General features: G+C 44.8%; 1 protein-coding gene across 2 annotated transcripts in view; it reads right to left on the bottom strand.

Annotated features, from left to right (window-relative positions):
* MYO1D (myosin ID) overlaps nt 1-24,225 on the bottom strand; it is a 109,394-nt gene that overhangs the window by 50,873 nt on the left and 34,296 nt on the right. The window contains exons 11-16 of one of the 2 annotated variants that reach the window (XM_088537220.1): nt 23,371-23,541; nt 18,573-18,643; nt 17,345-17,419; nt 15,733-15,865; nt 7,342-7,508; nt 2,663-2,870 (exon numbers count right to left, since the gene is read on the bottom strand). In XM_088537220.1, coding sequence (XP_088393346.1) covers nt 2,663-2,870; nt 7,342-7,508; nt 15,733-15,865; nt 17,345-17,419; nt 18,573-18,643; nt 23,371-23,541 — 825 coding nt within the window. The remainder of the gene's footprint in view (nt 1-2,662; nt 2,871-7,341; nt 7,509-15,732; nt 15,866-17,344; nt 17,420-18,572; nt 18,644-23,370; nt 23,542-24,225) is intronic. The other variant, XM_088537221.1, reaches the window with a different exon arrangement.

The raw sequence follows: 24,225 nt of genomic DNA, 5'->3' as shown, positions 1-24,225 counted from the left end.
AGTTAAAGCTGTATCTCATCTGCTTACTGGCTTGGTTCAACCCTAGGTAAAATTACAGTCTTCACTTCCACTAATATTTTACCACCCCAAAAAAAAGGGAGAGCTGAAGGCAGTACACTAAAGGAGAAGGCAGCTGGGAGCTGTGCCACAAAAAGAAAACCAAATTTTCTGCTTACATTGGAAGCTGGTTTCATTCAGTTTAAGCAAATTAATACAAAGCAAGTTCTTGCCATTTATTAAGACCCCAAACCGGCATTAATTTAAGGGTTAAAAGTGACACATGAGATGAAGCTCCGAGGATAATTACCAAATCTCCTTTCGAAAGCCTTTTGTTTTGCATGACAGCAATAAACCACTTAATATCGGTAATTAGAAATGACGAGACGTCCGTTTAAAGCAGCCAAGGAGCAGAACTGCGACAAGCAGCCTCTTCTTTCATTTACCAGCTTTGCTGTGCAAAGAAAATCATTTGCTGGATCCCAGCCTGCTCCTCAGCCTAACACCTAATTTCCCCCCCATTTCTTTTAATCACATGAGTTCCTACTGTCACAACAACCTGTTTTCAGCTACCCTTGTCTTTTCCTTTGCTAAATTCAACAGTGCAACAAAAGGCTGAAAGGCTTCTGCAAAAATAAGCTCGCGCCTCCCTTTTTGTCCAGATTTCATCTCGTGACCCTCAGGAGCACCGGTTTGTCCTCGCCAACCTTTGGTGCTCACAGGCAAAAACAGAGCCAGGAGGAGCAGCAAGGAAACGCGCGCCGGGCACCGCAATGGAGACAGGCCAAATCGCCTGGATGTTCCCAGCGCGCGGAGGAGGCCTCTCCAGACCCCGAGCTGCAGCTGCTGATTTGCCTGTCTTTCCCCTCGTTGTGTCGCTTGTGCTTTTTGCGGCAGCGCGGTCGGCACGCGCCCCATCTACTGGTGCATTCGCACCGGAGCGGTTTGCAACGCAGAAGGCACTGGGAAACATAGGAGGAAAATGCCAGAAATGCAGAAAGGGAAGGGAACTCGTGAGACAAATGCAAGTATTTTCACTGCAGAGTCTGCATGCTGCGAAGTGCTTAATTGAACACCTATAAGCATCGATCCAGCTCTCAACATGAGCTCAAGCTTGTGCTCTTTGGGCCATGAGCAGCTATATGTCCATGGGTTTTGCCTACAGCTGCAAGTCCATGGCTCTCTAAAGGGCCCTTCTCCATCCCTCTGTAGGCATTTCAGAGCACGCACAAGGATCCCAGCACGCAGAGAGACCCAGCTGAACCGCAGTGGTTACACTACAGAAACAGCTAAATTTCCTTTAGAGAGTAAAATCTTCACTAGCTCGAGCGCTTCAGAAGGAGCTTCAGCAGGTCTCTCTCCAGCTTCAGAAATCTCTTCCGTAGAGCCCTTCAGCAGAACCTCAGCACAGGTTCCTTGGAGAGAAGACACAAAAGGATGACTCCAGCTGTCCCACGTCAGTGTTTTGGGCAGGAGAGAAAGTCCCCTCCAGAGACACGTATTGGTCCTTATCCACATACGGACACGTGGAAATCAGGGGAGGGATGCTGGTGGGCCAGCACAGCCACCAACAACCACACACAGCAATCCTCCACCAAATCCACCCCAGAGCCAGCGAGCTGATCCATCAAGTCCTGCTCACGCTGCCTTCACACTGATACCAAAACCGTGCCTCCCATCGCACAGCAGATTTTATCTGAGGCCTCAGGAGCTTCACCCTGCAGGGAGAAACTGCCCATATCCAGCGCACTTCTGCGTTTTCCCTTCAGTAACTGCATCTTTTAATTTCAAAAGAGGTCACCTCTCAATTCCTGAGACACTTAGCATGAAAACTCAGGTCACTTGGGAGCTGTAACTCTCCTGGCCTCGAACCTGCAAATGTCGTTGTTACAACAGGTTTCATGGGAAATATCACCCCTAGTGTGCAAATCCCCTCTTCTTCCTTTTTTTTCCTCGCTATCCCTCAGTTTTAGCTTCACTTTTACATTAGGGGAGTCCATAATACATATGTAAAAGCTCAATAACAGTCAGGATGTAGTACCTACCCCCAAATAATGTATCCAAACAGTACTAACAGAACCAAAAGAGTATCCAAAGAGTTTAGGCAGGTCCTGATGCAATGTATAGAGTTACTGGGGGATATGGATGATGAGGGAGACCACTTGGTGGAGGACCCCAGTGAGGATGCTCACCTGCAGACCCTGTTGCTTCTCTTCCTGACCGGCTTCTGGGGAGTTTCCTCTTTTCCTCTTCTCAATCTTTCTTTCTCTTTCTCCCTTGTCCCCATAAGTTTTAACATTACAGTCAACATATGCCATGACTGATGGACTCACTGATAAACTTTTATGCATGTAAGCTTGTCTCGACACCCGCTGTGCAACAGCCTTCCACATTTATCCAAAAAGAGTCCTTTAAGTTTCTATAGGACCTACTCTTATTGAGCAAACAGCAAGCTTTATACAAACACTCAAATGTCTTCTAAGCTCTACAGATCACAGTGTATCAAACCCCATCAAGACTTCTGTGCAGCCACAGATCACTACTGAAAGAGCCTTAAAACAAAAGAAAAACATACAGACGAGTAAAATCAAACAGCAATCAAATTGCATTTCAATTTGAGCAAAAAAACACAAAGGTGTTTTATGGGACTCAGACTGAGTTTTACCTTCTGGAGGAAGAGGACGATCCTCACAAGCATCTTGGCATGCAGTTCCTCCAGGGTGAAGAGCGTCCGAGGCGTGCGGATGAAAATCTTGGTCTTCCCATAAGCGACGTCGTGCTGAAATCCACAGCACTCTATGAGCTTCTTCACGGCATCTTTGTCTGAAGGGAGGTCGTGGTTTGGCCAAGTGAATTCCGAGATCATCTTGTACCTGGAATTACACAGAAACGTAAATTTGTCATCTATGTTCTTAAGAGCGTCAACCCTTCAACATCATTTTAGAAACCATTATAATTTCTCATAAAACCAACTACTAGTGGAAGAACTGAGATGCTGTGTCAAAAAATCCCAAAGGAAAGGGAAAATAATATAAGAAAGCTCAGTTTTTGAGATACCAACATCCCTCACTTCATTAGAGCACAGGAGATGCAACACACTAAGTGTCACTATTAGACTTTTAGTTCCCTGGAGACTTGGCCGTTCCATTACTCATTCTTAGCATTCAATATAAAAAAATTTGTAAGGAGGGAAAGTTTGGGGTTGCTCACTCTCTGTGCCAGAAGTCAACCAACCATTTAGTCAGAAAACGTAGACTTAAAAAATCCAGAAACAATGCTTTTGATCATCTTGTGTACTGTTTTGAGTGAATTTCATTATTTTCCGGGCATACAAAGACCAATGTCTATAATGGCCATTCAATCACTCACTCTAGTCTGGACTTTCCAAACTACTTTTCACAGGAAAAAAGAATTTGCAGGTTTGAAATAACAGAATATGAACCAAACATCAAAATAACGATATCAGATTCAGCTCTCCACAAGATTTACCACTCTTGAAAAGTGCTGAATGGATGAATAGGTTCTTGCAAATAGCAATGATGAATTTTCTGCATGTGATTTACGGACACAATCAAAAATGTAATAGACATTTTCACTGTAATATTATCCATATTCATATCCTAAATAAAACATGCAGGCAGCAATCTCACCCCCTTCTCCATTTAAAAGCCTACAATCAGAGGCGAGCATCAATCTCAATGTCTTAGATATTCAGATTTTTTCAAAATTTTCAGCTAGGATTAAATGCACAAAACAATAAACCTTTACAGGCAGAGTCGGTGCGCTAAAAAAAGGAATTACTCCACACACAGAAATACGGGTCAGTGGAAATATATCACACTGTCACTTTAATTCATCAAATTAACCTTTCCAAATAAGCCTTTGAAGGGGGGGAAATGGAGTTGCACACATGGTATCTAAACAGGGCGCACTGTCAGCTCAAGGGTTACAGCAGACAGACTAGAGATCTTCCTGATAAATAAAACAGGCAGATATATATACAAAAAAGCCTCAGACTCATGGCAGAAGACGTTGCATTTATTCTTGGCTGGCAGAAGCACTCCCTCTCCTGAATACACATGGGACATAAATATTTTACGCAGATATCAAAACCCTTTCACTGGTTTCTTTCTCTCTCCTATTCTTAGCAGGAAAATGTTCCTCCAATAATTAATTTATTGGGCTCTGCACAGCAAAATCTTCCATGGCAAGATATTTGGAGGAGAAAAAAAAAGGCAACCAGGATGGCAATACAAACCCACCTTTTCTGAGGCAAACCCGCTCAGCCAAGAGGCCACACAAATAGGAGAAAACCTGCCCAGGAAAAGCAGAGATTTCAAAATCTCCTCCTTTCCAACAAAAACGGGCTGACGTTATTTACCGACCCCCCAGGCCACCCTGGCCACCTCGCTCTTGGCCCCCGCGCGGTGGCCCGGGCGGACACGTGCAGGGCCGGGCCGCTGACCCCTTCCCCCGAGCGTGACCTGGATGCCGCAACGAGCCAAAATCCCAACCTCGCAGCTAATCATAGGGAGGCCGGATCCAAAATAAACCTGCTTGCTGACAGCACAACCCTTCCCTTTCGCCTAAAGATCTCAACAGCTTTCAAGGTCGCCCGTACCTTCAGCATCCTCTGCCACGCTGCCTGCATTTCTCCTCTCCACTGAGCTATGGAAACCCTTGATGTGCCCAAGGTTGCTCCTCTAGCCTGCGACTCCCAGCACCGCTCTCCTAAATCGAGACCCTCCACTGAGCAATCTGGGCCCTGCACGTGAGGCAGCCTCATACCTCCCTTTCAGCACCGTTCCGCTCGCGGATATCTTGGTGTTGTTTTCAGGCTATGTTTAACGACTCCTTAAAATAGGCATGTGGATGCCTTGGGAGAGAAAGGCTTGGATTACATTCCCATGCACACGTGCCCCCGGGGGCCTCCCAGGCGCCGTTCTCCTCCCTTTCCATCGTCCCTTTCCGATATCCGCTTGGCATTTTTTTTTCGTGGTGAGCTTCACACTAAACCAAATACACACATTGCGTTTGTTGTGTTCTTGTGGTCCAGGGCCTTGGGACACGTGTTCCCAACGTGTGTTTTGCCCCATTCAAAGACGTACTTTATCAAGTGAAAGAGAAGCATCCCTCGGCTCACCAGAAAATATATTTAGATCTAATTGCCCACCAATGGATTTAAGGGCAGATTGGTTTATTTAATCCTTTCTTACACAGGGCTCAAGTATGAATCTTCTAAGGTGCAAGGAAACGTTGAAGAGGACATTCATTAATGGCTTTAACTGAGCTTGACATTATTTTCTTCTGTTCATTATGGACAGTCTACAGCACTTTGGAGCTAAAGAGCACCAAACTCTTTTCCTACAGAAAGAAAAATTCTGTGATTCTGTGAAAAACTGGCATACAGATCCAAATATATATAAAAGCATATAAGTGTGCGTACAAGTATGTACATATATCTCCCCTTGCCATCAAAAGAGGGATCAGCAAAACATAAGCATTTGACCGGGCAGACGTCCAGGTCTCCTGGGAGCTCCTGGAGGAGAAGCCAAGAGGAGGTCAGCCTGGGCAGCACGTTGAGAGGGGCTCCTTCGAGGTCCAGACTGGCCAAAGCTTGGGCAAGACTTCTCCCTCTTGAGCAGGGCTGAGCAAATCTGAAAGCTTCAGGGCTCTCAAAGGGCTTTGGACAACTGCTTGGGACTGAGTTTTTGTGAGAATTTTCCCAAATGTAAGCAAAAAAATGACGTTGGGTTGTGTCCTAAAATCACCTCTCGCTGAATCCAGAGCTGAAGGGCCTGGATGCCTCTGCTGTGCTCTTGGTCTGTCATATATCTGTCACCAAGAGGGAATGAGGAAAGGAAGGGAAATCACTTGTGATCCCTGTCCAGAAGCCATCTCCAAAACTGTGTGGTTCGTACCAAAATTCACATTCGTCCAGCACATTTAGAGAGGTGAGTCTCTCCCAAGGAGGAGGAACAAAGGATTGAGGCTCAGTAAAAGGAAAAAATAAGATGTCAAGGGACATGACAGATCTTTTTTTTTTTTTTTTTGATTTAGAAAATTGAAAGGAAACTGAACTCAACCGCGAGCGATACTGCAACACGCAAACCCATCATTTGATGCCTTGCACTTAGGCTTCTCACCCTGCTGCAGGGTTCAGCCGCACAAACGTGACGATGGGGTGCAAGAGCCGGACCAGGTGCCACGCGCTGATCTGGTTTACTGCCTGCTAAGCCCTCTTCTGCTCTGAAACTTGCGGGATCTCACCAAACATTCATTAAAAACAAAGCAGCTGTTTATATTAATAGGCATTACGCCAACGTTAGGAGGTAGGAGTACAGTGCAACAAATCCCACAAGTGAGGGCAGAAGCAAGCCCTAATCACTGAGCAATGTTTAAGAAAAACGATACACAGTTTATCATTCCTGTAAGCTGCATTTGCTAAGCTGCACCTTTTAGTTCTACTTCACGTTCCACGAAATACCGTAGCAAACCTTCACCGCGAGCAGCGAGAGCTCTTCCAACAGCACCTCCTTTCCAACACGGGACATCCCACCTGCTTAAATAGTTTGAATCTTTTTCTCCCCTGCAGGGTCCCGTTTCTCACCTGCCTCAATAAGAGAAGACAGAATCAATTCAATATTTCATCAGCACAAGGATGACTTCTTAACACCCATGCTAATTGACTGAGGCCGTGAGACAAATTTCTATCTAAAATGCTTCACTTGACACAAGTCTGCTAGGAATAAAGAGGGCAGAAGCATCAAAAACATGTTTTAATGGGGTCAAGTGATTATCTCTTCCTTGGTCTTTAAAGCCAGACGTTGCCTTCTGCACACACATAGCGGCCCTACGCAGCAGCACGCGCTTCCCAAGACGCCCAGTGTCCGTCTGCCTCTCTCCCTGCAACAATTAGACAATATTCAAAGAGAAGCTAATTAGTTCCAGTCTTAGGATTATGCTCTGGAGATGATCCTCTTTGCATGTTCACTCTGAAGAGATTAAGACAGCGACAGAGCCATAGCACGAAGAGGTCCTGCCTGTCTGAGGGCCAAGAAAGCACCTGTATATGTGTCTGTGGCCACAAAGTGAGAGGGCAACCAGAGTCCTTGTTAGATTCGTCTTTTATTCTACCCAGTATTAAAAAATACAACAACAACAAGCCCCCACTACCTATGATCCCACATTACCTATGACCAAAAGCAAGTATCACAAACCCAGAGGATTGAGGACTTGCTCTTTACTCCAGCAGAAGATACCCAAATGTCACAGCTCCTTCAGCTCTCCCAGTGGACCTGCCCAGAGCTGAGCTCAGTCACTCGCCAACAACACCCTTCTCACCTGTGCAGGAACTTCTCGTACGTTTGGCGGTAGGCAAACCCTGCGCGACGGACTCGCACGTTCTCCAGAAGGCCAAGGTACTCCACCTGATGCCTGCAACGTTCCTCGTCAAAGAGCTGCGGCGACTTCTTATCGTTGGGCTTAATGCAACGGACGTAATAGGGTTCCTAAAGAGACAAAATAGGGGTTTCACTCAAAAGGAAAAGGTCTGTGCAGAAGCAACTGTTTCTAATTGAAAGAAATTTAAAAGTCCATCCACCTTAGTCATTTGAAGGAGGTTTGGATTATAAAGGAATTATAAAGTTGGAACAGAAGAGATTGAAGATGGCTCATAACATGTTCCTCCTCTTAGCAGTCTGTAACAAGGTCTACCACACAATCAGCGTTACTCATCCAAGCTAAACTGTCCTTTTTTCTGTGATACATCAAAATCGGAATCACATCCTCCTTCTCCATGGCCTTTGATGACAGCAGAGACAGTGTTCATAAAAGACCCAGCAAACAATACAAATGCATTAGCCTGATGATAAAGTGAGGGTTTTCAAATATCGACCTCTAAACAAAAGCCTAAATTGCTCTATTAACTTTAAAATATGCTGAATGCAGTTCTTCTAATGGCTCTTGAGTGATAGAAATCCCTAAACATTACACGGCCCAGGGCAAAACCCAGGGACCTTCCAGCCCAGTTCACCATCACAAGTAACTCCCCTTTGGTGAGACCTGCTGTGGGACAAACGCAACGTGCATGAGCTCTTCTTATGGACCTTGGACTTGCTCATGGCAATTGGGGCTGGGGCCTTTACTGCATGGTCCTCCTCGCGTCAGCTGGGTTGTCCTGAGCAAGTTAAGGTGGGTTATGGGTTGCATGATCCTGCAGTCATGAGAGGTAAGTCCCATCTATGGTCCTGTCAGGGGACTTTTGGTTTTCATATTTACTTTAATTTTTGAGATTAAAGGCAACTTTCATTTACGCATATTTATATAAAGAGAAATATAGACAGAATTATAGATACATACATATATATACGCTTATAAAATGCCATCAATGTGTGCTTGCTATGATTATTTTCAACTAAAGTACTTCCACCATGCTGGCTTTTGAAGTCCATCTATTTCCTTCTTATCCTTATTATTAGCCCTTCTTATCCACATCTGCCTTCACTGGAGAGAAAAGCGATGATGAAGCTTCAAAAGGGTCAACAGGCCCACACCTCAGTTCTTCGAGGTACAATTCTGTTTTCATAATATTAATATATCATTTTCTAAAAGATCCTTGCAAAAGCAGAGGGATATTCTGTAGGCTGGCAGCGGCCAGCGCCAAGGAGAGAACTCATATGAGGATCCCCATCAGCTCTTCCAGGCCAGAAGGCCATGATATATCCAGAGATTGCTTGTGAGGCCACGTTAAAGATGGGCCAACACTCAAGCTTTTCAAAATTAGGCAAGGCTAACATTAAGATAAGGAGAGATCAGTTGTCTGAAATCTTAATATGAGCAAGCTTAAAATTTCATAATCAAGTCTGATAATCAGAAATGAAGTTTCAGAAATTCCCTCCTGGTCTAAAAGCAGCTGCCAGGTGGCTGCAGAACCACGTGCAGAACCATTTTTGGAGTAGGCAGTGGACTCTCAAAATGCAGGGTTTGCCCTGGATGCTCCACAGGAGCCTGTCCTGGGTCCCACGCTACCCGACAGCGTCGTGAGTGGTTTGGATGAAGGAAGGGCCTGTGTTTATTGAATCTGCAGGCAACATTTTCAGAGCACAAGGCCAAAGCGTGTAACTGCTGTGACAAATGGGAGGTCTGGAAAAAAAAATGGCATGAATTCAACAAAGATAAATGCAAAGTTCTACATTTAGACAGAAATAACTGTACAAAAAAAATCCTGATTAGACACTAGAGCTGAAAAAACCATCTAGGAATCCTAGCTGAACATGGAAAGCATTCATGCTTTGCTAACAAAGGGGCATATGAACAGGAAAACTTTGTGCAAGGAATGAAAAACCCCCAGATTTCTATTTCTCTGAACACAGCATTTAGTTCAGGCCTTGCAAACTGAGGTGAGTCAGTTCAGAGAGGAAGAACGGCCAGAATATCTACAAAACATGACAGAAAGGGTTTTAGTCTACAAGAACTGAAACACATAATCACCCCGATTATTGTTATATTAAATATATGTAAACAGATATGAAGAGAAATAAATGTTGTTTTAGGACAAAGAACACGTGGCTTTAACCACAGTGCAGAAATTCAAATCAGACATCAGGAGAGTCAGGAATGGGAACACGAAGCCTATGGAAAGGAGGGGAACCTCCATCCCTGGAGACACCAGTCTGGACAAGCATCCTTACCAGAAAGATGTAGGCAGCAGTGTCCTCAAACAGGGGGATGAACTAGATGCATTCCCCAAGGTCCTCTTTAGCCCTGTTTCTCTGTCATTTGTAGGTCACTGTCCTAAACTTAGGATAACACAAGGCTCCAAATTGCTATTTTTCCCTTCAGTAATGCAGAGGAAACGAGATCATCCTTGAATATCTTGGGCGGTTCTGACATGACCTGGAGGTATGCAGTATTAATGACAGGCAAGTGGAGCTTTCACAATGCTAACGAAGACGAACAGGCTAAAATACAGAGGCCTTGGAAAAACAGAGCCCTATATCCTGGGAACTGATGCAAGAGACTGGATTTGGGGGGGCGAAGGTGCTGGATTGCAACGTTTCCTTGCGTTCTCAAGGATGTGACCCACAGCTTCAAGCTGGGCTTTCGTCCCGGGTGGTTATCGGTGGGGCAGGAACAGGCTGGTGGAAAGGAGCAGTGAGCGAGCAGAACCGAGACCCACCAACCACCCACGAGCTGGCAGCACCCACGCTCTGCAGAGCCCTCATGCAGCGACCCAGGAGGGTGCCCAGGGGCTGCACCGGCCAACGGGGAGGCAAAGCTACTGCTGTGGGCAAGGTACATTCAAGCACTGTTTACCTTCCTGCTGATAGAGGAAGCACACGGGGCCTCGGGGATGGCTCTTTCATGAGTGTTGCTTGGCTCCTTTCCTTACTATTCCAAGTAACTGGCTGAGCTCTCTGGAAAGGCAATTCTAGGATTTTAAAAGAGATTTATGCTTCACTTGACTTTCTCCCGAAAGGCCTTTCTGCCCTTAATGCAGATGGCAACAAGGGTGTCAGCGGTCTCCTACCACCTCCCCAAACAGGCAATCTGCATGGGTGACAACTTCAGTCGGGGAAATCCGCTGTGGCACAGGAACACACCTGAGCTCTTCAAACCCTCTCCCGGACATCATCTGTCAGGGCTTGAAGGTCAAAGCAGCCTCTTTGAACTCAACACCCATTTTATTTTGCACAACAGGTCAAAGCAGAAGCCTGGTTTGATGTGTTCAGAGCAGTTATTACGGATGAGGAACAGCAGTTTGCTGGACCTGATGGCAGCATCTGATAATCTCTGTACCGTAATCTCTAAATGGTCTAGCAAGAAACAAAGGCCAAGTCATCTATCAGCCATAATGAGTCTCCTAACGAACTGGAAATAAGATATTTATGGAAACTGCAGGATATACAGAGACCTCCCTAAATTACAGATAGCTTAGAAGCTATGAATGAGTCTGCAATTACAGAGGTAAACGGTCTGCAATTCCCTCCATCTCCTTTTGCTAATATTCAGCTTGGGCCACTACTTCTTCCACACATTAGCTCCCTTCAGCCACTGAGCTGTCCTGGTGTTAGCAATCGAGTCACTAACATCAGAAAGAAGACAGAACATGCCAAATATGCCCTCGACATCAAATGCAACACAGTGGTATTCAAAGGAGGACAGGGCTTTTGATGAGTTTAATAACACAAATATTTGGAGGATAGGGCTTTTGATGAGTTTAATAACACAAATATTTAATATGCAAACAATCCATAGCATTACTAGATCTTCAGAGCTTACTGGACAGCAGGAAGCGAGTTAAAGGGCAAATTAGGAGCACAAAGTCAAAAAAGCTCCTGCCGGCCTCGAGGGAAAGGGTTGCACTCACTCATTAGTGACATTACAATGTCCCAGTTCACAGCCACAGATTCCTGTAAATTTTGCAAATACATAAACACCCAAATTCCCTTTACCCCAGCTAAGCCTGCTTGGGCTGTCACTCATGTCTTTGACCATCAAAGATGTGGCATATCTCAATGCAAAAAAATGAAATAAAAATCTTTGCTCCCTGACTCCAAGCCCGACACAAAGGAGTGAGTGACAGTATCTGCATTCAACGTAGAAGGCAGAAGGCAAAATGCTGCTTTCCTTTTGGCAAGCATAAACAGGAAGCTCCTGCGCAGACAGGAGATCATCTATCAGTGCAATTACAGTGCAATTAAAGCCTCTCAGCAACGCAAGCTACGAGGGTAAACTCTAAAGTAGATTATTCCGTGCTTCCAATCCCACCAGCCTCATCTCTTCGGGGGGATGATTATCCCCGTCTCGTTATTGCACCCTGAGGCTGTCAGGACTAGAAGCTGCCTTTTGCAAAACAGAAAAACTGAGAGAGAGAGACACAAAAGCCCTAGTCTTGAAAGCTGTTTAGATGCCTAGTGGCAATCTGTATTTTTTTTTTATTATTATTATTTTTAAATCAAGCTTGAGTTGTAAAGTTGAAAGAAAATAAACCGAAAGGAAACAAAACTTGAAGTCTTTGCACCCTCACCAGCTCCTCTCTGAGAGATTTCCCCTCCAAAGTTTACGGCTTGTTGGATGAGAGAAGGTTAGGACACGGAGCCGACAAACTTGGGCTGGAGATGTCCAGTCAGTCACAATGATGACATTGTAACTTACGAGAGATGAAGCCTGTCAGCATGGATTGGAGATGAGAGGTACGGAAGAAAAAAAAAATCAGACAAAAGAGGCAAAAGGATCTAGAGAAGGGGGGGAAAAAAAAAAGAACGTCTACAGAGAGCTCCTGGAGAGGCTCATCATTTATAACAGTGACAGCCAAAGCACCTTCAGAGTGATCCAAAGACCAAATACTCAAGAGAAAGCATGGACAGAAAACTGCGTGCTTGAGAAATGTCCCATGGCATATGGCAGCTCTGTAAAACCACCTTCTTCCTTCCTTTCTTGTCTTCCAGAGGCCCTTAGCTCTACCTACTGTGTGTTTCTGCCCGAGGATTCGCAGCGTACGTCTGCAGGATTATCGTATTTTCAGGATAGCAGGAGTGATAAGAGCCACTTGAGCTCAGCATCCTTCAAACGCATTATTCGCGAGATCACATACTTGTAAGGATCAACGTCGATACAAGCTTGTAAGGTTAAATCTGTATTTGTGAACACTTCTTGCATTGTAACCAACGCTTTCAAGCTACTTACCCTGACAGGAGCATTTGACCCACATATTACGTTTTACAAAAAAATTGACTGTTATACGGTTTCTTACCTGAATTTCACTCAAACTGAGATACGTAATATGAACTTGAACTCACATCTGCCCAATAAAACTCTACTTTGAGTATTTATTTTCAATGCCATCTAATTCTCATTGACACAAAATTGTGGTTTGTTATATATGAGAGCTCTTTCATTTGTCATGTGCAACTAAAGCTCTTTATTCTTCTTTCTTCTCCTTTCTACTAACATCTGCCATTCCAAAAATGTCCAACTGAACATTTTGCCACAATTTACAGAAGCACTTCAAGGACTCGGTCCCCCAGGCATGAGCATAAGCTGGTTCCACTCTAACACACAACAGTACCTGGAGATCTCTGCAAACACAGCGTCCAAGCAAACTTCTCCAGCAGCAAAGCAAAGCTCAAGAATCCCTTTTTTTTCTTTTTTTGGCATGGAAACAGAGAAGGGAGCATGAAATAGAAAAACAAATGACCCAAGAGAACTGCAGACAGCTTTAGAAAAAGCCTGAAATATCTACTGAAATGACACCAAAAATCACTGTCATTAAGGACACACGAGCCATAGCTCGGCCAACTGCTTTCTGACTCACTCCTGCTCACCAAATAAGGATCTTTGGGAACTGTTTTCCCAAAGGACAAGCTTAATGGCATGGCCAACTCCTCCCAAACCATTGAAGGTTTTCTAGAAAAGCAAGCAAGCACCAGTGAAGAGGAATTTGGAGATTGTCATCCTGTTCCATAGAGCACACAAATGTGGTTTAACGGAGTTTAGAGGGAGGTATTAAACCAGACTGAGTGACCCAGGTGGATTTTGAGCTGAAAAATAGACCAACAACTGCTACGAAACTCATCCCTCTGACATCTGCAGACCACAGCAGCTAGCCCACCACTTGTGCAACCCTGTTTTCATAGGGCTGGTTTTCATCAGCTGTTGCCACTGGCTTCCCAGAAAAGTTCTGCGGGGTCCAAACCGCAGGCAGACATGCCCAAGTTGTCATTGTTGGATCCCCAGAAGTACAACATCGGTCCCGGAAAAATGAATCATACGACTCAAGGGAAGGAACCGCAGCACCCGTAATTGCAATGAGCCGCGTCCCCCTGGAAGAGGCGGTGGCTGAGCCAGCGTCCGACAAAACATGGTTTGGATGCCCAGAGGTATTAGCTTGCTAATAATATGCCCATGTTATTTAGTGCCCCCAAAGTTACCTCAGAGAGGTCCTGAGGCCACAATTGTCAAGGATGGATAAGACAGGCCCCCGAGGGGATAACAGGGCTGGCTGGGCAGAGCCCTTGCTGGGCAGAGCCTGGTCCCACCGCGGCCCAGCGAGGCACGTGGGACAGACCCGGCAATCGCGGCCACGTTCAACCAAGCACTGAGATCTGATTCAGAGGTTGGTAGGCAGGTCCATGGTGACAAGGCAGGTCTGAGGCCACTGGCTTAACCTGGAGCTGGAAGCAATTCCCATTCATGGTCTATTCTTGGAAAAAAGGTCGCCCTTTTTGACAGGGATGCTGATGATAAACTAAGCCACGTAAGCCAGGAGGCCTTCAGTGGTGAATTTTGGTACCTACTGACTCAAAGGATGGATAACGCACAATTTAAACCCTCTATCTCCCCCTGTAAATGGCAGGAATTGTTCCAACCACCACAACACAAGACTTTCTTCTGTCCATTTTATTTGTCCAATTACAAGGTGACCTAGAATAACTTTTTGTTTTCAGATAAACCAGCAAATTGAGTTATTCCCCAAACATCTGCTGAATCTTCCCCGCAGCTGCTCCTTGCCACCTTCCCCTGGATCCCAACCCACTCGTACAAGCCCCAGCAGGTCCTGTGTGCTCTGCTCAGAGCTCTTCCCCGCGGCGCCGCAGGTCCCCTGCCTGCTTGGCTACACAAGGGACAACCCGTGATGTGTCTGATGGCTGCTGGCTCACACGGAGGAGATCTGCATTCACAACAAGGGGCAGCAATCAATCTTTTTCCTCTCATTTTCACAACACGCAAAAAAATAAACTTTCTTGGTTCTATATCAAGTTTAAGTTAGAGCTGCCCAACAAATTATCGGGAGGGGTAGATCATGTACATCTTATTTCCTTGGGAAAAAAAATCGCATTAAAATAAAAGGTCCCCACTTCCATCAAAGCCACAGTCAGCTTCCCCATTGCCACCAGTTTAGGTTTCCCCATCCGGGACAGCTCCTGGCTGCACAGGCAGTGGTGTAGGGACCTCTCTCACTTCTACCAACATTGCCTGCCTAAAGTCGTGCATTTTCAAGCAAAAAAATACCAGCTATCACTTAAACTCTTCTCGGGCTGCTCTTATTTGTACAAAGGTCATCATTTCTCCAAAGCTTTCCCACATCCGTGTTCATGTCCCATCCCCCTCCAGACCTCAGGCCATGGATGTTTCCTTTGCTACCACAATTCCCCAGAAGATGGTCTGAACCTTGCCCATTATTGCTTAATTATTCTGCCTGTTAGCATATACCCTCATTCTGGGGTCACTGCTCTTCTGTGGTCAGCGTCCCCCTTCCACGTCACTACCGAAATGCCAGGAGTCCAGCAGGGTCATCCAGCAGCAGCAACACTGAGACGCGTCTTGGTGATCTCTGCTCACACGAGGGACTGCTCTGCTCCTTCGGCAGCTCAGCTGCCCTGTGTTTAAACAGCCTCGTTCCAACTTCACCCCACCACCAAGTCCCTTTGCACAAAGCTGTGCTTTCCAAGCCAACACTTTCTGCCAAAAACTGTACATATAACATTATTTAGTAGCATCACAAAGTCTTGCTTTGCACCCTCTCTCTCAGCAAACGAAGGGAATGGAGGAAATCGGACAAGTCTGCGTTTCTTTTCCCAAAAGTTACTTTGCCTGCTGTCCGAAGGCAAGCTAATCTGGCACTGATCAGCTTGTACTTGAGCCTCGTGACAACGGCAGGGACACGATGACTCTCCACAGAGAAGCTACACGCAGGCAATCCGAAGTCAGCTTTGACACAGGGGTATTTACCTTGGATGCCAAGTTGTCCACTAGTGCAATCATGGAGTTCTTAAAGAGGGTGGCAGCTGTCAAAGGTCGCTTGGTCACCTCAGTGATGCTCAGTTTACCTTCGGGCCACATCATCTTCAACACAGGATTAGAGCTAGAAGACAATCTCTTTAATTGCACAGCAGGGCAGTAAACGGTCCACTCAATTCAGATGTCAACAGTTTGCTCCTGTCCAAACCTACTGTGTTTTCAGCTCAGAAATTCATCAGCCAACCCAGCATGACATTCTCGGCCAAAACATCCCTCGCTCTTGAGCAATGGATAGCCCAAGCTTACAGCTCACTGCCCTAGAAGCAGGGCAAGAGCGTTCTCCTCTGCAGACAGAGATGTGCACTGATGGGACAGCACAACTACAAGCGATCTATGGGGAGCAGGGCCTGCCTCACTGACACGCGCGTAAAGAGGAATTTAATCAAAACAGAAAGAGGAGGGTCATAGCCCACAGCATCCTCCCTTGAAACTCCGTATTTATTTCAAGCCTTACTCCTGCGCTATTCTTGATGTACAAAATAATCTCTACGTTCTCTTGAAGGTGAGCTGGGATGGCCATGATGGATGCGAGCACGCTGGAAGAGACAAAACCCGAGCAGTTACAGGGATCTAATGGCCAATCTATCACTTGCTCTAACGTGCCCTAAGTGGTCTTTGCAAACAGCCCTTCCCAGAGACTTGGCTGCAACCAGAGGCTACATTTAGCAAGTCTTCTACGCAGCAAATATTTTGCAGACTTCTGGCGTTAAAAGGAAATAATAGGCAGTCTTGAAAACATGACGGGCAAGACTGTTCAAAGGAGGACACTGAGTAAACATGACAGCTCTGTAAACTAAGTTAATAGTCGCGCTAGCTTTTAAGCAAGGTAAACAGAACTGAGCAAGCAGCTCCTGGGCTATTTTGTCTCGCTCTGAGCAAAGCCTGGGAAAGGCCAAGAGAGACAATGGGTAAAGGAGAATTAAAGCACATTCAATGCCACTCATCGAGGAAAAGTTTTCATTTATGATAAGTGGTTTAAATTTGTCATGTCAGAGGTCTGAATCCTCTTCGTATGTGCTATTTGCTATTTTTTTTCTCCATACCCCAAGTCTTTCTTTCAAATAAATAAATAAATAAAAGCTTTTTATTGGGGTCTGACAAGGTTATTCTTGAACAAATGCTACTCAAGAGCTTTAGCACTGATAAAAGATCAAAAAGATTTGTACTGCTACATCTGCAACTGGTCAAAATAACAGGTTAATGACCAACCAAGCACAGGTAGGCTCTGCAGGGCTACCTGGGTTGCAGTGAGTTGGGTTCAAACAAACACTGCAAATTTAGTTACATTAAAGGTTATACCAGGGGAAAACCAACACAGAATAGGGCTTTTTATCTTGAAATGTAGTCAGCTTTCAAGTCAGGGTGGAATTCAAACACTAGATCCCAAAGCAGTGTTTACTACAGCAGCCAGCACACATGCACTACATGTGCAGGAAAGACAATGTCAGCGAAAACATTAAGCTACTCCAGTACCCACTCTATATAAAAAAGGAAGTCGACAAATAAGACATAAAAGGAAGTGTGTTAGCAATTTTATACCTACCTGTTGTACATGAGGCGCTTGAAGTCCTGAAATAAAGTGTCCTTGTTTTTGTCAATAAATCCAGTGACTGAGTAACTAGGAAAAGAAAAGAAAGTTAACAGTAAAGAAGTGGAGTCTCCTGCTGCTGGTGTTGCTGTGGGATCAGCTGGAGAGTGCGATGGCCAAGACCCATGAAAGGACTTGGGCAAGTTGTAGACTATCCAAACCAGGCTCACGTGTTAGGCTCACGAGTCTGGGTTTGTGCTAAATCCATTAAGTTTTGCTCTTCTACGTGTCTAGTTTGCCACTTTTTTGGCGTCAAAGAAAATTTTCCACTGGGAAACACTGAGGAACAACCAATAACCAGGTAATTAGCAAATGCTTGAAAATAACACAGACAACTTTGGGATTCTTTTGATAATGAAAGATTACTGAAATCCGTCTCCTCTCCACGGCTCAAGGCAAGCAGCCCTGTGTTCCCAGTGACAAAGTCCAGAAACTCCCTGTTCAGCTACCAGCTGCTTTTATAAACTAAAGGTAAATTTAAGCCAAATGTAAAAGTTCCTCCCTCATTATCTCCCTTTGGATTCTGCAGGCACAGGGAGTTATAAAACTCCAAAGCAACCATTAAGTCATGCCAGCGATATTCCCAAATATCACTTTCCCAGGGAACAGTTTCTAACACATGGGCACCTTCAACTTCATTTCACTCCCTATCATTACAAAATACTGCAGCAATTGCTGTAAACTTTGGGTATAGAAAACTTTTTAACCTGAATGAGAAACACTCCTGTCCTGACATTTATTTTGGTTATTTATTTTGGTACCTATGTTTTGCTGCTCAAAGTGATTTAAGAATTTTAAGCTAGAGAATTATATAACAGTATGAAACAGATGTCTAAAACAGATTTTATTAGCTCACTGCAGCCTTTTTGAATAAACAGTGATTTTTTTTCCTCCTTGCCCCTGAAGCATTCCTCCCCTCTTCTATATTCTTCTTTTTTTTTTTTTTTTTTCTTTTTTCAATTGCTAGATCAAAATCCTACTCTGGATAGCAAGAAACTGCATGAGATTTAATTGATAAGCAATTGCTGCACTCTGTAATTCTGTGTGACAGCTATTTCTGGTTCATACCAGAAGCAGTATTAAATCAGAATATTGCACCACTTCAAAGCTGGTTAAAAGACAAAAATAGAAGGTACAACTTGATTTCTGTGGGGAAAAAAAGAAAGAAAAAAAAAAGACTCACATCACATCTCCAGCGTAGTGCTTGATTCGAAAGTCTCTATCAAACTCCAGGATTTTGTCAGTGGCACAAAGCTAAAATAAATTTCACATACATTAAAATGTCACCCTTGGAATTTCAAGCTTTGTAGAAGAGCAACTTGCATTGGGAGCAGCAAGAAAAAATGCAGTTATTCCCCTTTATATATATATATACGTGTGAAGAAGGAAAGCCCATTATAACACCACTTCAATATTTTTTTCATGGATATTTTAGAAAAACAAAGCATACTTGTATAAAATCAAGTTCATGAACTAAAATTTTAGTTTAAAAAAAATAACCCTCAAAATTGTCATTGAGTGAAGTGAACATTTGTGCACACACATCACTGCACTTAGGAGTTAATTGATGCTGTTTCATTTCTTCCCTTATATTTTTACACCACGATATCCCTCCTCAGCAAAGAAATGAAGAAGCCAAAATAAGACAGTGACGGGAGCGATGTTTTTCCTCCCCTATCAAATCCCAAAGCTCTTTAGGAGGTCTGACAGCTCTCCTAACCCTGCACATGTGGGAGGGCAGCGCTGCAACCCCTGTGTTTTCAACCCGTTTCGTCCTTCGACTACAACGAGACGTCAAGTGCCCCCATGGCAGCCGTTTGGCACCACAATACCCCGCATCCCACTGGGAATAACGGAGGCCAAAAGAAAAAATCATAATGTGCTTAATTAAAAAAGGAGAACGCCATAAAAATGATTTTTTCTCGCTAAAGCCCAAAGGGGTAGGTAAATGAGTTAATGTCTTTGCAGGATGCACATGCACCACTTGAAAACGTTCAGGGCTAGGAATAAATATTTACCCACCTTACCAAAAGTCTTGGGAAAATGCAAGAGGAAATTAGCACCGTTGCATTGCAGGGTAAGAGATTAATAGAAGCAGGAAGATATCCTTCAAAAGCTTAACCTGCGTCCAAGAGTAGAAAATAGATTGGCTCAAACTGACAGACTAAATCAAAAAAAAATCACAAGCAAGCAAAAATGTTGAGTAACAGGTACATAAAAGGTTACAAAAGGTATAAGCAGCCCAGCACGTTAGGAACAGGAAGCCTGCCAGGACCAAGGGTGTAGGAGGAACACAGAGCAAATGAGGCCATACCCAAAAACCTAAGCAATTTGTGTTTTGGCAGCTGTGGTCACCAGCAAGGGGGTTGAGAGGGTCTAATGTCTTTTTTCAGCCACCCAAAACATAACGTCCCCAGTCCCTATGTCAATAGAAGAAGTACAGGGCAAAGGAAAACAAGGTAAAAAGAAGCAACTGCTTCTACCCAATGAGACGCAATGAGGTCCACGAGCCTCTCAGTTCAAATTCACCCAAAACTGGAGAGTTTGGAAGGGAGCTAAACATAATGTTATCTTTTTTGACTGATTTTTTTTAATGTTTCTCCCTATTAACTTTGCATCTGCTGGCAAATCAGTAGAAATCACTTTGTAAAGCATCAAGCATACTAATACAGTTGAGAAGTCTGCTTGGTTTTCGGAGTCTCTACATAAAGTTCCTCACCAGCAACTCAGAGAAATTAAATTGCTATGAAAGATGAGAGAAAAGGGGCCTCCTAAAATGGCAAGAGGGTAATGGTCTGGTTTTGGAGCAGAATTTCACCAGGGAGACCCACGGGGGATCTGGCTGGTCTACACTGTTAATAGTCTTAAATGAGCCACAAACAGAGGATGAGAGGAAGGAGATCCAGCTTGTTGCTAACACTTAATTACCCAGGGAAGCAAAACCAATGAGGGAATGTGAAGAACTGCAGGAAGGCATCAGAGGCTCATGGAAAAGCAATGAAAAAGCAAATGAACTTCAACGAAGAGGGATCCACATGAAGATACGGGAAGATAAACCCAGGCTCACAGCACAGGAACAGCCTCTGAATGACTATTCCCAAATCTCCATCTCAAAAACAGGCATGGGAGAAACTGGAAGAGGCTTGAGGAAGGGCACAGAGCCACCAAAGGAAGAGCCAAACACACTGAACTTCTTCGGGCTAGGGAAGAAGGGACAGTAGGTGACGACAAGGGATATGGAGGAGATGCAGGGGAAGGCAGCATGAACAGTGTGTCCTGGTTCAAGAGTAATAAGGCTCAAACGTAACCTGAAAGGGAAGATGGAGCAGGGAGGAAAACAGGAAGGAAGGAATTCTCTACACATCAGTAATCAAGTTGTGGAGCACTTTGCCAAAAAAGTAACAAAAAAAAACAACAAAAAAAAGACACTGGTCAAGGGCTACTAAGGACCCCATTTCTTATTCAGCATCTTTCTGGACTGTAGAGCACCAAGCTCTATCACTCATTTTCTTCTCTCATTTAGACCTTCACTACTGCCCAGGCAGTACTGCCTTGGAAAACATTATGCCAGTCAGGTGGACCAGAAGGGACCTTCTCACCTGCTGAGCTTCACCACTGGCTGGTTGAGATTCATGCTACTCAGAACCTCTCTTTGAAGTTTCAGGAATCCAAGTAGTGTCTATGGCCTCGCTAGAGCCTTCGAAATTAGCAGATCCACCGAGAACAATCAGAATTTAGAGAGCTTGCAAGAATGAGCCTGTGGTGTCAAGAAGTCTTACGGAAGCAATTAACATTTGTGCAGGTCTAGTTAACTGTTAGACCATTTGGAGAAGAAAGACCCACTTCTTTTTTTTTCGCTTGTTGGGTTTTTTTCGCTTTCTTCTCAAGCAACATGCAATTCTGCCACAAATGCTCATCGGGACCACGTTTGCCGATGCTCTTCCTGGCTTGTGAGGCTTTCAGCAGGCCAACCCAGCAGACAGCAGCAGAGCAGACATGCAGAACACAAACTAGGACATTACTATTTAGGGCACGGCAGCCCCTTAGAGCTTATCCACCCGGAGCCCGAGCGCAACATGCTCTACAGGGGAGCAGTGAAGCATTAACCGAGGCTGAAAGATGGGAGCTGTTCCCATAACATATCAGCGCACACACGGTTTAACTCTTTAACTCCTTAGGATCTTTAACTCTATAGGATCCTCTTCCATCTACAGAGAGCTTTATACCTGGGTGGAACAACTGCAGACAACAAAAGCAAAGGATGCAACAAAATCGGGTCCTCTGCTTTGATCCAGAGGCTAGTGGAGATGGCTTTGATTTCTTGTTGGGCTAAGGGCTCTCTGAAGAAGGTATTTTAGCTACTGGTCTAGGTCAACAGCAAAGACGTGAGAGGACGGGAAAAATATAAGGATTTTACGGGTCAATATTTTCAAGGCTATATTGATTTAAACTAGAAAATTAACAAGCCAGGGAGATGCATCATTCCCCCCATAAAAATTATTTATAGCTCTGCTCCTCGCTTCCCTTCCAGGCTGCACAGAGGGTTTTCTGACAATGCCACCCCCTACTGAGGACTGCTGCAATCGGCAGGATTTTTATTATTTTTTAATATTCCTATGTTGTGAAGGGACTCCTGAAGATAACGACTCACAAGGCTTGCTTTTTTTTTTTTTCCGAATTTTATTTGCTTTTTATAGCCTCCCATATGTTTTATGAAACTCGGTGCTCTTCTCCCTTATGGAAACGCTCCACCCCAGCAGAGATGGGACCAAGGACTGAATGGAAGCTGAACTCCTTCCCTGGGGATTATGTCTACAACAGCTCTGGAAGCTGGACCTTTTCCCACGCTGCCCCAAATGCCGAGGATTTCAGGATCCACCCCCCCAGGCTTCACTCCTAATGCCACTAAGGGAAGTAATTTGCACTAAAACGCTGGCTAGGCATCATGAAAATACTTGATTTCAGGTGAGGACCATTCCCAACACATCTGCTGCTCGAGCACATGCAGTTCAGGTTAACACAGAAAGCAAAATTCCCCATTCCCCTCCCTCACCCAGCGCGCGGCAGCAGAGGACGTAGGTAATGCAGCTAAAGGGCACGTAAGGAAAGCCACAGCTGGAAGAAAAACTGCTTCTTTTATTTCCGTCCTTCCCCCGCTCAAACAAGCCAGATCCAGAGCTATTGTTTATCCTGAGCCTCCCCGCAGGCAGACTTTAGCACGTCTCTTACACAACCCGGCTAATTTTGCATTTCTGACCTACATACAATATTCTACGGTGGTGGGAGGGGAAGCGACAGCATCCGGAAGGCTACGTCTCAAACAGCATCCTCACTGACAGGGCATCAGGACACGAAGGGCCTCTATCTGATTATGCAGCGTGAAAATGCTCCAATTAATCAGCCTGCTGAGCACATTTGCAATATGCTGCCAAGTGCTGGATAAAACCGTTTAATTTAGACCCAGCACCAAAATACACAAGCGAGGCAAAGGGCGCAGGAGACCATAGGTGCTGTTTAACTCGCTTTGCAGGCAGTGACGACGGAACAATAAGAAATAAAAAAATCGCTGTAATAAAGCAGAAGTGTGAATAATTTCGCTGTCATTCTGTATTACAGCAGCCTGGGAAGCCAGGCACGTGAATGGAAACGCGGCACCTATTGGTTGTAGATGACATCATGATATGTCAAGACACAAGCTCCTGGCTTCTTTTATGCTCGGAATAAAATGAGGCTCGCATTGGGCAGACTTGAGCTCCCTCTGCTGCTGGCAAAAGCTTCGAAAAAGCATTCCCCAAACCCAGGCCAGATGGCCTATTCCCATGGCTTAAGAGCCGCTGTGCTCCTAAGCATGAAAACTCATCCCCTGCAGCACGGATTTCAACCCCAGGCACTCTCCAAATCCTTTGCCTCATTGCATTAAGTCCACAAAAAAACCACACGGGATGGGAAAGAAGTTCTGAGGATGCAGAGGAGCAAGTCACCTTTCTGCTGGAGAAGTGAGCGTGCTTGCCGAGCTTGTTGTTGAGAGCCTCGAGGAACATCTCATCCGTCACCTTCCCGACGTTCATGCACGCGTCGTCCAGAATGGCAATGATGCCCTTGTGCTGCTGCTCCACCAGGTCAACGATGATCTGATTGTTGAAGTAATCAATCTGTAAAACACAGCCAAACAGGAATATATTCTACACATGACTTTGGTGAGTGAAAGAAGTAGGTGTACAGGACCCTACCAGTGTTAGCCCCTGCTCGGTGAACGGTTTTATTATTTGTCTGCCAAGAGCATTAGGCCCAGCAATCACAGGTGAAGCGCTCAGCTCGCAACACGGAGGGCACTAGCTAAAAAATAAGCAGGCAGCTATCACAAACACACTCTTCTACCACTAAAGAGCAGAAAAGAGGATCTTTTACATACCTCTCATTAATTTCAAGACTTCTCCTAAAACTCAGCTGCTACAGAATGCACTTTAAAATAGTTTAACATTCAACTGCACAGTTACATCAGTGAAAACTGGGGGGAAATAAGAAAAGCGTGAAATCCAGTACAGGACAATTAGTTTACTAAACACACCAGTAACTTTTTCCCTTTTTTTTTTTTTTTCACGTGGTGACACAAAAACTGAGATCAGGTGCACTCCAGCTCTTTCCCACCCATTCCTAGAGTGGGTTGCTCCACAATCAGGTTTTGAAAGGGGCTGCGTAAATTATCCCAGAGGAAAAATGGGAAACTCACTAATTTACTGTAAATGGAGGATCAAAACCTTTAATGTCGAGCTAATATGAGCCAATATCTTTCCTTTAAAATCTGCCTTATCCCTGGCCTTATTAATTTATCAGAA

Source organism: Tinamus guttatus, unplaced genomic scaffold (assembly GCF_059628265.1).
Source record: "Tinamus guttatus ecotype Peru unplaced genomic scaffold, ASM5962826v1 Tinamus_guttatus_pri_ptg000732l, whole genome shotgun sequence".
Lineage (NCBI taxonomy): Eukaryota > Metazoa > Chordata > Aves > Tinamiformes > Tinamidae > Tinamus > Tinamus guttatus.
Note: the sequence above shows the minus strand (reverse complement) of the source record. Positions and strands in the feature narration are given on the sequence as shown.